Raw genomic sequence first — 12,533 nt, forward strand, 5'->3', positions numbered from 1 at the left:
AGCTCTTGCGTCTTCATTGTACGGTTGAAAATCCACAACCTCAAGAGAGAGCAGAGCAACAAAACAGTTACTGGTTCATCAATCACATAAGCCATATCATACGATGTAGTACTGAATATCACTGTTGGGGAGGATATCCCACAAAAGGATACCACGTGACTCAGGATGTTTGATTTACTGACCAGATTTCTTTTATCCTGTAGGGGATTAGAAAGATTTGGAGTTTACTTCATAGAAGATTTTGGGATTTCCTTCCAAAATCACTCAACACAGCAATTTCACACCGAAAAACCATTGTGGTTTCGTTAGTAAAAACCATAGACCAAGCTATTTATTGTAGGATACAAGTGTAGAAAAGAAGTGCAGAATTCGGTTTTGAAGAGGTTGTATTTTGTAGTTCCATGCCAAAAATTGGCTGGTCGTGCGATGACAGTCTCAAATTGATCAGCTGATCAGGTATTGTCAAAATTCGAGGCTATACGGAGAAAAATGCTACAATTATTCAGTTATCTAGTCTAAGGTGATGGTCATTGGTTGCTGGTCAGTTGGCTGAGGGACTTTGCGTCCAACTTGACGGTTTGCTCGCAAACCAGTCACTGCGCAAAGAGGATGTCGTCTGACTGACGACAAAAAGTCTGGAAACGGAGTGTCAAACTCGGCGATCAGTCCCCTGATCAACAAAGACTAAACATAACAATGCACCAATGTCTTGACGTGTTGTCTTCACGTACGGGCCACCTACTCATATGACCAGGCCGTCTACCTCAAAGGTGTTGCGGTGTTTCGGGAACTGGCCAGGGGAGTTGTCTGAACTTTCTAATGAATCTGCCTGTATTCCTACACTTAAACCAATCTTCATGCGCCCCTGGTTGCTGCGGTTGATCCTTGATCCTTCTGTCCTCGCGACTTGTAGCCTTTCAGCTAAAACTTTTGCCTTATTACGGTCAAACTGAAGGTTCACTTACAGCCCTTGTTTCTCTCCTGGGGATATTGAAATGGGGGCTTCTGTTCTACGGAGTAGAACAGGAAATTTGGCGTAGCGACGAGATTTGTCCGTGTGTCCTTCTACCTTCGTACAATTGTTCCAGCTTTTATACAGCTTTGAACATATAATAAACAAGGGTATTTCTTCTGTTCTCTATTTGTAATTTAGTTTCATGGACGCAACATTTTGCGTTTTGTTTTTTCGTGAACCTCTATTCCTCCCAGTGTTTAGTGAACTCTTTAAAAAAGCGGTTTTTTCGGATCCAACAATAGGGCTCAAGAACAGAATTTGGAATGAATTACAAATCTGTTTAACTCAGTACTTTAAAGATAGATTATAGCTCCATTGGGTTGATGATAGAAACTACCTGTTTCTATTAGCCACCCCTATTACAAAACCACAGGTAATCATGTATACAATTCTCCCGCTCTCTAAAAATGGCTTCCAAAATTAAGAGACATTCAGAAATAACATCAGTGGAAATTTGAAACATAACTAACCAGTGTTTTCCCTACGAAGCCCTGTTCCCCGGTATAAGTCAGCTCATCCGGTCACTTGAAATTCTCGGCAATGTGAAGACTGACCTAAAGTTAGTTGAAAAGATTTTTGTTGCTAGTTAGTTGTCTTTTTGCTCAACCTACTGGATTGTTCTCACTCCTGGCAACAACAAGGAAGCTGACTTTTCACATGCTTCTATAGGGCTACATCACTACGTGCATTATTGGTTTGTTTCCACGTCCAAGCGCCTTCTATTGGATGACGACGGTTCTTGCGCAGTGAAAAAACACAGTGGACTTTTACTCCAAATGGTTTGACGTTGCTCGCTATTGGACAATGTCCGCGCCGCTTGTCGAATCTCGCTTCAGATGCTTCGTTTTTTGTCCCATTTGAATTCGCGCAACTCATCGTAAGCTGACCGTGTTCTTTTAATCGTGGGTCCGCGCCGCTTATCAAATCTCGCTTCAGATGCTTCGTTTTTTGTCCCATTTGAATTCGCGCAACTCATCGTAAGCTGACCGTGTCCTTTTAATCCTGGACAGATTTTTTACTGTCTCTCTACCATACTGATTCGGAGTGTATCCTTATTGGTTCTGTTAAAAGCAGGGATAAACAAGATGTCCACTTAGGGAGTTAAGGCTGTCAGTTATGTCGCAGATTTTTTACTGTCTCTCTACCATACTAATTCGGAGTGTACCCTTATTGTTTCTGTTAAAAACAGGGATAAACAAGATGTTCACTCAAGGACTTAAGGCTGTCAATTATGTTCACTTTTTTCTCACTATGTAGGTGAACTTCATGGGGGAGGTCGACTCTTTTTGCTTCGCCAAAAAACCGGAAAATACACGTCAACAATCATAAATCACCAGTGGAAGGCGGTTATTTTACAACTTTTAGTCAGTGGATGCTCAATGATTGCCTGTAGGACTAATCCAATTTGCGATATCTCCAAGATAAAGACAGTTTTCTGTTTGGGGTTCTTCTGAGGAGGGAGAAGTGCATTCTGGATCACTGATTCTGATCAACTGATCCTACTTTTGTCACTTGTGTGTACGTTGCAGTGTGCGTTTAGTGTTTGAGAAACCAATGATGAAATGATGGGATGATTGTCTGAGTGGTGGTCATGTTAGCTAAAGTCATGTGGTTCGTTCTTCCGTGGGTAGTGAAGTTTCCGGCTAATCCAACCGGGGTTAGCATGTGATGAGGGTAGTGCGTTAACCCATTTCCAGTTCCTTCGAGGCTAGATTTGATGCCAGAGTTATGCAGCGATTTGTAAGGCGTGGTGTACTGCAAAGACATCAGCATGAATGTAGACTGGAATGTGGTTCGTTCTTCCGTGGGTAGTGAAGTTTCCGGCTAATCCAACCGGGGTTAGCATGTGATGAGGGTAGTGCGTTAACCCATTTCCAGTTCCTTTGAGGCTAGATTTGATGCCAACGTTATGCAGTCATTTGTGAGACGTGTACTGCAAAGAGATCAGCATGAATATAGACTGGAAAGTGTTCCAAGAATGTTTCAAACCTGCTGTGAAACTTGTGGCTTCTGGAGGTTCGCTAAAATACTGATATCAACAACTGTTTTGACGGTTCACCCAATCTTTCGGCGCGACTATTCTCAATAGACGTCCTGAAAGTTATAGAACTCATTTATCTAGGAGCCATCTAGCGAGAGAACACGTGATCTCATCGGGCTAGAAAGTTTTTATCAGGAATCTGCGTGTAAATTTGGCCTGGAAGAGGAACTGTAATTTTTATTCAGTGGACGTCAAGCTTTCGATAGGGCCTTGAGAAATTATAGTCGTTTAATCGGGTCACTTGGTTTGTCAAAACCCACCTTGTACAACGACATACTGACAGACTTACTGGCGATAGTTAATTGCAATATCCGCGCACTGTTTTCGACGAGCACGATATTCAGGATCCTTAAATCCCTGGAGAACAAAAGGATTTCACAATGAGAGTAGTTTGAGGTTCAAGTGAGAAAAGCTCGCAGTCGGACCTACGTGGCTGATACTAAAAATACTAATTTATAGGAAAAGCTGATTGGTTTCAGGTGACACTGGCTTCACTAATTTCCAAGAAAACCATGCAAGATGTAAACCGTAATTGTTGGCATTTGGTCACAACAAGGCAACTAGAACGGATGCGCATAAAGTGAAGCTCATCTACGATGATCATCCCTCAAGATCGACCACCCTTTCCATGTTATCACTTCTGTGTGGTGTAAACAACTAGTTCTTATCGCGTATTTAACCTGTTAAAAGCACTATTCGTTCATGCGTTCCCAAAACTGAATAACGGATCTAAAATTTATTAACTACTCTTTCCATGAAGTAGTAAACAAAGAAATGGATAGCTCTAGGGAGGGTGGTCCTTTTGGGCTGGAACAGATAGTCGCACAACATATATTTAGACTGTAAGCGAGCAATTCCACTCTACTAAGCTTCGGCCCATTTTTCTGAAGATTGCCGTTATTAAACAGATCACCCGAACACTCATCATTTTGAAAGTCTTCTTTGTAACAGCTGGCGCAACAGCTTTGTTGGGTAACCAATGCTGAGCCCCTTTCATTCTAGAGAACCACGTGAAGACTAGCAATAAATAATCATTCGGCCTCAATAACACTGCACGCACTGCTGGTGTGCAAACTCTTCATGGATGTTTCCAGACGCAAAACGAGCAACAGGCCTCACATTGCAGCTTGCACATCCATTTGGACCTTCCGATCTGCCTAGGTGGAAAAGCGTACGTACTATATTGGTTGATTCACCTGTAAGCATGAGGTCAAGGCTTGCTTCAACTCGCCATCGAAGTAACATCCTATACTTTGCAAGCTTGAGGCGAACACTAAACGTTTCATTTTAATCATACAAGTTTTTAAAACAAATTTATGCTCCAAAGTTGTCTGGTACAAGAATAGCGAGCAGTTTAGTGCATCCAATGTCTATTAACAGCAGGAGATATAAAGTGCACATTACAGTAATAAGTCGACTGTGAAGTTGGAATGATTTCCAAAAGAAAGCACCCACGTCCAAGATCACTGTGTCTGATGAGCTAAGGATAAATTAGATTTGGACGCTTCAGTGGCAGAAAGCGCAAAAATTATTGTGGGACTAGAATATGAAATAAATTTGTTCTTGGACAATGTTAGAGGATTTCATGGTCGACAGGTTAGAAAACAGGTTTACTATCAAGAAAGGCGATCGGTGTTTGTTCTTAGTGAGAGTGGCGCAGATAAACGTTCGGTCAACACAAACATTAAAAACGAAATTCAGCCTTTTTCTCGCAAAACGTACTTTTTCACTTATAGCTTAACTGACGGCCCAATTTATATAGGACATTACTAGACAGTATGTTAAACTCTGTTGCCACTAGGTGAATGCTTGGTGGTTTTGAGCAAATTCCTTTCACGCTTTGTGAGTATGGGAAATACTGTCAGTATGCCCACCCTGTTGATGTGCTGCCATCGTTCCATCGTTCGTGAATTAAGTTTGTTAGACTGGCTACGTGAAACTCGCCGCTTTTATTAAAGAGTGCAAAATGGAAGGTGTCTGGTCCGTTTGTTTCATCATGCTTAGGCGATAAATTAATTTTTGTGCTTTCTTTACTGCTGTAGAACTAGTGTTGACATTTCGTACGGCTTTGCGCAATCCTTCTAGAGATTAAGATTACTGTGGCTAGTCGAAAGGCAATTTAGAGTGTCCGGTCTGCCTTCCAAGAGGGCGTTTCCCTGAGGTAAGATAAGAGTCAATTTTAGGAATTTGTCGAAGATGTCTCCTCTAACTCATTTAATCGGGCTATCCTGGGGAGACTGGTAGTAAATAGTTATGAAAAACCATTCTCCATTTAGCTGATCTTTGCTATCTACCACCGCTGTCACTATCAGGCTACCAGACATTCCCACCGCTATGCGTTCTAACGCGTCACAAGAACGAGTACCTTCTAAAATGTGCAGCTAACTCTGGACGGGAGATTTCAAATGCAGCACGCCTAGTCTCTTTTATCCTTCCAATCGCCACATAGTTTTCCATCATCATCATTGTGCCCTCCTAGTCATGAGATTTTTTTAGCAACTCAGCTTGATTCTAGTTGGAAACATAAACTGATACGTATTCCACACAATGTCATCATTGAAGCCGGTTTTTGCAATTGAAATGGATAGAAGCCGTATATTAAATCATTCACCAGTGGTTATCTACCACACGGTTCAAATGAATATAGCAAAGTTTTACGGTTTGGATCCTAGATAATACGATTTGAGACCTTTTTGTGGAAGACTGGATTGGCTTAATACAAAAGACGTTTGTGCATAACTGATTTCTGTTAAATCCATGGCTGGCATCAACACAAACCGGTCGTCTACACTGGTTTCTCCCAAAAACCATTTAGCTAACTTGAGCCTTAGTGAAGAAGTTACGGTATCCGTACGTCCTTCATGCCAAAGCTGCCTTTTTGACATTTCAACAAAGCCACCTATTTCAGCTTTGGAGCCATCTTTTGCGAACGGTACAAATAAACAACTTATCTTGTCTCAAGCTACACCAATATAATTTTATCTATCCAACCAAGGAATAGTAAATAGAATCCATTCCAGTATGGTGCCTTCAAATCTCCAGCTTATGAGGTCGCTGGAATGCCTCCAAAGGCAACCTTCAAGGAGCACTGCTCTATGTGAAATGTTGCATCAAATTACAAATGAGTTGACTTTTGTGCACTTAGTTGAGAATATTGTGGACGATGAGCTCACCCGAGATTCGGTTACGTCACCAGTTAAAACCAGATTGGCGTTTAAGTGAGCGTATTTCAGCAAGAGTTTTATTTAATATGGCGGGCATAATTCTAGCTAATGGGTGATGGCTTGTCGGCAGACAGGCGGAAGAATCAGAAGAGTCTTGTCAGTGGGGTGTACAGAGGGGCAAAATGCAAAATCTTGATTGTGTGAAGTACCCCATCTTTGGCCTCCCACTTAGAGTTCGATTCAAAAGCTATTGTAAAGGTGAAAAGTCTTGTTTTTCAATATTTTCTGCCTACGAATGAGAAGTGTAACGCAATATGGACTGGTTTCAAGGCCTTCCAGGAGCAGATATCTTAAACGTGATACTACCTCTGATGGCAAGAGCACTCAAAACCGCATATTAATCAAAGCATGGTTCGGATGCTTTCCTCGCCATACTAAATCCTCCGCTAGTGGTCAAGATGTTCAGTTTTGAAGTCAAATATTTAACACCTTGTCTGAATTTATTGCAGGGCCTCACCGGTGGTTTGAGTAACAGAAAATAACCCGTCATCTTGGGAGACATCCCGTTATCTCCACAGTCCTGTTGCATGTAACTGTAACTTCCCTCTCCAGACAGCCAAGTCACGCTATCTCTCGCGGAGTATAGCGCGCTGCTTTTTTCAGATAGTTTGCTGAATATATAACCGTCTTCGTTACATGTGGTATACATAAGAGAATAAACAAAAGCAAGCTTAACACGCGTATTTGTTTCATAAATAGCGACAGAGCCCCACAAGTATATGACAGCTTAGTGTTTCTTTGAAGCAATTTGATTTCAGTTTGTAGGTTTTGTTTGATGCTACATATTCGAATGGGCACATATGAGTTCGTAAAAGATCACCTGAAGAGTAGTTTTTGCTATCATTATATAGCAAAGTAGTCTGGTTACCTACTAGTGGGATCGTATTGGGAGAGTGAAAGATCGGACAATTTGTAAGGAGGTAAATATAACTCCATAAACTGCTTACAGTTGATCGCTATCTTGGCATGCGGTAATTTGTTCACATGCACGCGTTTAGGTCTAAAGGGTAGCTATATATGCAGACTCATACTCAGCCTGTTTTCTCAATAGAATCACTGTCGAGCTCCAGTAAAATGATGAATATTGCTTGAAGGATAAAGTATCCAAGAGGGTCCACTTAGAGCCGAGGGGCAGTCACATGACATACACGCATACTGCTCCGTCAAATATTGCGAAACCGCTCAAACTAAAAAAAACGGGTGTAGATGAACGGTGTTGGTACACTAGTTGATCCTAAGAACAAAACAGTTGAAATATGAAGTTAATCAACTTAGGCATATGAGACATGGTTCGTTTTCTCCTCAGAATACTAAAACAACCACGGTTCACAAATTTTTTGATTAGCTCCTCCAGGCAATATGCTATGCAAAAGATGGAATGACTGAAAACGGAAGGGTGGTTAACTCTGAATGTACAGACGGTGCAACTTAAAATACTGCCTTCACTCGATTCAATTTATCAATGAATGTAAACTTCTGCGGGCAAATCCATCCAATGGAACTAAGCTTCACTCGATTCAATTTATCAATGAATGTCAACTTCTGCGAGCAAATCCAATGGAACTAAAACCTTCATTCTGACCACAAACAAATCAAGAGGAATTGCTTTTGAACAGTATTATCAAAGGCAGTGAAGAAAAGCACAAAATTAAATTTTAGACAGATATGTGTTATTGGGCTAAGAGGAACCCACTGGATGATCTGCGTCCAACTCGGCACCGTAATTCAGGATACGGTTGGCGAATTTGTCTAGTTCCTTGATAGATCTTGGAAACCACGGTATTTCCGACACTGTGAAAGGTCCAACGTGCGACTGAATGTTTAAACTGTAACTCACGTTCTGCTGGATGTCCAACGTCAGCACGTGGCCCCAAAACAATCACCATAACTCCGATCTTCTTCAGATTATTCGTGGCTTCTTCAACATTGCCGGATCCTTTCTCTGTAATGACCAAAAAGTCGTAGAACTTTTTTCTTTGTTTTGAGGGCCTTGATTCGATATGAACTAAGTTTACCCCTGCATCCTTTCCGGAATACATTACAGGAATTGCTTCTTACCCTAAGCACCGTCAGCGCCCTTGTTAAACACCCAACTTCCTCTCGTAATGAAAATATGAGGGAGGTGCCTTCAATATTCGAATGCGAGAACCCATCACACACCCCTTCATTGAGCGAACCACTAACACCAGTTACGCTGCTCGAAAGCATCGCCTTTCAGAACCCAGGGGTGCGATAACAGTGTGCGTTTTTATAAACGCGTCAAGGCCACGATTGGGGTGTTCAGTTTCAACGATAGGTAAAACAGACGTACGCAGGTGGATAGCAAAGGGCCGACATTCAGCCCATGTGAACTCAAATTTATATACTGCCTGACATAAGGAGGAAATGTGATGAAAGTGATTGATACTGTATTCATTGCTTTATTCATTATTCTCTTGTTTTAATATTCAATTCGCTTTACATATACGCCGATTCGACTACATACGTGCTGCTTGTTGCGCTGATGTGAATTCTGGATTTCTAATGCGTCCAGTTATTCCGATATAAGTGCAGAACTTAATTCTCGCAGGTAAATGGACCTCAACACTGGTTACCTTGAGTGCTACTTTATGTAATAACATGATACAAGATAGAAAATGGAGCCCAGCACTGGAAGCAAACCGAGATTGGTTTCATCGGAGTTATGAGGTCTTAAAGTTGACGATATTTACATGGAGTTATTCTCTATCAATTGTATGCTTTGAAGATATGTTGCTTATTGCAGTTTGTTTAGCTGAGAAAGGCTTCGAGTTCATCTGGTACCGCCGATTTCATGTAACTGCGCCTTCACCCAATGAAGAACTGAACCTGATCGTGGCACATTTTAACGATCCACAGATATAACTTCCACAGCTTCTTCTAGCTTGTAATGTAAAGGCGATTCCGGTAGCGTCAGTAAGGTCGATTCGTCAGGAAGTAAAAAAATGCTCGCTGGATATGCATTGCGTCTGCTCATCATCATCATCATCATCATCATCATCATCATCATCATCATCATCATCACCATCATCATCATCATCATCATCATCATCAAATCTCCACGCGCTGTTGCTTACATTGTCTGCTTATAGTAACTGTTGGGCACTTCCCTATGCACGCTGCCGACTATAATAAATTAGCCACTCATGATAACCTAATTTAATGGTTGATGATAGTATCTCATAATCAGCACTGTACACGTTGTCTGTTGCACGGGCACACGTCTGAAATGTACAAATCCACCGCTGGCCGATCATGTTTTAATTTACTTGAGGCTCAGGGAGAAACTTAAAGGGTAGTCACTCCGTCCTTATTTTTTGGAGATACTTTTACTCAGTGATGATTTTGAAATGAAAACTAATCGCCATTTAAACCTAGAGTGTATCTCCGGCAAAAGCAATAAAACACATTGTTGCCATGGGACTATATGGGCTACTCTCTCAGGTGCTCAATGTAGGATCGGTAAAAACGCTAATATGTCGATTTCAAGACTCAGAGACGCATTATTGGATGCAAGGAAAGTTGAAACTAAGGCGACCTGTATATGCACAGTTGTGTGAGCAGTCCTACTTTATGGTTGAGGCTAGATCATCATAGCTCAGAGACCACAGGCGTCTTCAAACATATACCGATGCACGTCGCAGAGCAAAGAATACTTGCGGTCGCGTAGCCGGTACTGTATCTAACAGCTGCATCGAGCTTCACTGGTGTTAATTCTCTGCAAGTAAACACATGCAAAGTGGTGTGTTGCTATCGGTCTCCCTACCACCCATTGACACTTTGTGTATGGTTGAACCTTCGGAACGAAGCTCTGACCAGAATGCAGAGTCACAGTGGCACACAAGCCCTACCACCAAATCAAGTAGAAGCAGAGAGGTGTGTGGGACTGACGTCAACATGGGGGCACCCAATCAATGTAGAACAAAACAAGATCGTTTTCATCCCATCAGCAAGTCGCGAAGTCAAGAACCTCTGTGTAAGTAATTGGGCTGTAACTTCCCAGTCTGTCTGCTGGAGATTCGAACAGAATTGTTTAAATGCAACAGCATTACGTGACAAACTCTGCTGGAATTCCGTGGACCGGTTGAGGTACATGTCGTAACATACCCTCGTGTCTGATCGCTTTTAGAACGGAGAAAGTGTGGACAGACCAATGGCTAGTGAAAATGGTTTCAGAGCCACATGAGCACTCAACTAGTGAACGTCCCTGCAGATTCTCTCCATAGAGCCTAGCAGACTCATCACAGCAGCAGCCTCCATATCGCTATCAGTGTCGCAGACATTAGTAACAAGCGGGGTTATGGGGCAGACGACAGAGACTACAGAGGATATCGTCCATCAATGTGAACCGCCAATCAGGTTGGAAGGGTCTTTCCCCAGGCAATTTTGTTGAGTGGCCTAGCAATTCCCAAAGCATCCTCGAGAGCGCTAAAAAAGAAACGTGAATTGACCTTCTCCACAAATATTCTAACCACTTCACACGCGGTTCTGGCTGACTAGTGGTAGTCATGAAAAATATGAATGTTGTGCCCATAATAGGACGCTAGCACGTTTGAACCAGTTTTACGAAGACCGTCACCTTCGATGAATACCACCAAATGCGAATGTTTCTTTTGTGTGATCTATATTTTTCAGAAAGAGTACGGGTGTGCATCAAATTACCGGGAAGCGCTAGTCTAACAGCTCAAGATAGCATAGCATCTAGTTTATTAGAAGGCCGATGGGGGAAACATTCTCTTTCAGAGAAGAACAGCGTTGGTAGAATTCTATCCATCACCTAATGAAAAGGATACAATGAAGGGGTTATTACGGAGTATAACGGAGTATTATGAAATGAAATGGTTACTAATTAGACATTTCTGGGTTACCACAATGCAACCTGCTGGACGAAGTTTCAATCCAAGTGACTATATGGTTGGATGCTGTAGGAGAGCACTATAAATTGCTTTGAGATTGGGTTTGGAAGGGTTGATACGTTTAGTAAGACACGCGCAGGCTGCGGCACTTAAATGGCAATAAGTAGGGCAGGAAATTTGCTGGGGATGTACTAAGCTATTTATTTCTGATCTTCCGACGGACTTTCTCAAACCTACTCTCATTGTCTGCCATACATGGTGTTAGACCATTCTACTGCGTTTCGGAAAGCACATAAACGAGCGATAGATGGTGCTAAATTTGCGCGGGTCCGAAGAGGAAAAAGACAAAGGTTAAGGCGCATTGGCAAGGGGCACATTTTAATGTGATAAGAATTCAAAATTGATGTGTTTCCAAGCGATTTGTACCGTTTTTTATTAAGGTTATAATTAACGGGTAATGGTAAATGCCGCCTTTTTGGTAAAAAATACTTGTATGGCTTTGTGGAACTAGAGTGGAAGCTGATTGCACCGGAACCAGTGAGAGCAGACATTAGTTAATACGTGGAGAAAATGTGGGTCTTCAGAGCACAGTTACAGGTCGTCTGCAAGTTGGGAGATTCTCGTGACTGGGAGAAGATAATGTGGACGTGCTAATTAAAGTGATGGAGGACGTGGGTTTAAAGTCGAACCCGTAGCGATTCTTTTTGTCGGCACAAGACTGAGAGAAAGCCACAGTGCACGCAAATTTACATCAATAATTTTGCACGAGTTTTACTAGCAAGTGACATTGTTCTGCAAATAGTGCCCTCCGCCTAGACGTATCGATCATCCACACTTATCCCGTGCTGGACGGTGTCGAATGACTCGCGGAGTTTGGAGAAGATAGAATAAACAACTAATTTCGTTTCAGCGAACATTAAGGCGAAACGGTGAACCAGAAGGCACGAGCTGGAGCGTAAGGAGAAAGCTACTGCGATAAGAACGCAAAGGTTGCTCACTAGTGGCTTGGTTATGGAGAACGGACTTGAAATTAGTGACCTGTAGTTGTCGTGCTTGTCCCCGCTTTTATATACTGGATGATTTTTGATTTCGTCTGAGGAGGAATTTCGCCAGCTAATAGTATGCAGGAGAAAAAATTCAAAACGTACGGGCGGACATGCATTTCTTGAGGACTCTGAGGGTTGGGTGGAATCAACTGAATTGCACCATGGTGCCGCCTAGAAAAACATCCACAAAGGAGGGACCCAATCTAAGAATGGCTTTAGCACTGAGCTCAGTACAAACAGATACGAGGGAGATGATAGGTTTTACCAAGTCAATGGCAGTGCACAGCACGAAACTCCGATGCCCAAAAGGTACTCCATCGTTAGTTGTAGGGA

At 42.2% G+C, this 12,533-nt stretch overlaps 1 protein-coding gene across 1 annotated transcript in view; it reads right to left on the reverse strand.

Annotated features, from left to right (window-relative positions):
• The window catches only part of T265_04677 (hypothetical protein), a gene marked incomplete at both ends in the record, with an annotated part of 30,571 nt that extends 22,252 nt beyond the window's left edge, over positions 1–8,319 (reverse strand). The window contains 3 exons of the mRNA XM_009169468.1: positions 3,346–3,413; positions 7,974–8,071; positions 8,118–8,319. Of these exons, the coding sequence (XP_009167732.1) occupies positions 3,346–3,413; positions 7,974–8,071; positions 8,118–8,319 (368 nt within the window). The remainder of the gene's footprint in view (positions 1–3,345; positions 3,414–7,973; positions 8,072–8,117) is intronic.
• Positions 8,320–12,533: the final 4,214 nt, after the last annotated feature.

Source organism: Opisthorchis viverrini (genome assembly GCF_000715545.1).
Source record: "Opisthorchis viverrini unplaced genomic scaffold opera_v5_80, whole genome shotgun sequence".
Classification (NCBI taxonomy): Eukaryota; Metazoa; Platyhelminthes; class Trematoda; order Opisthorchiida; family Opisthorchiidae; genus Opisthorchis; species Opisthorchis viverrini.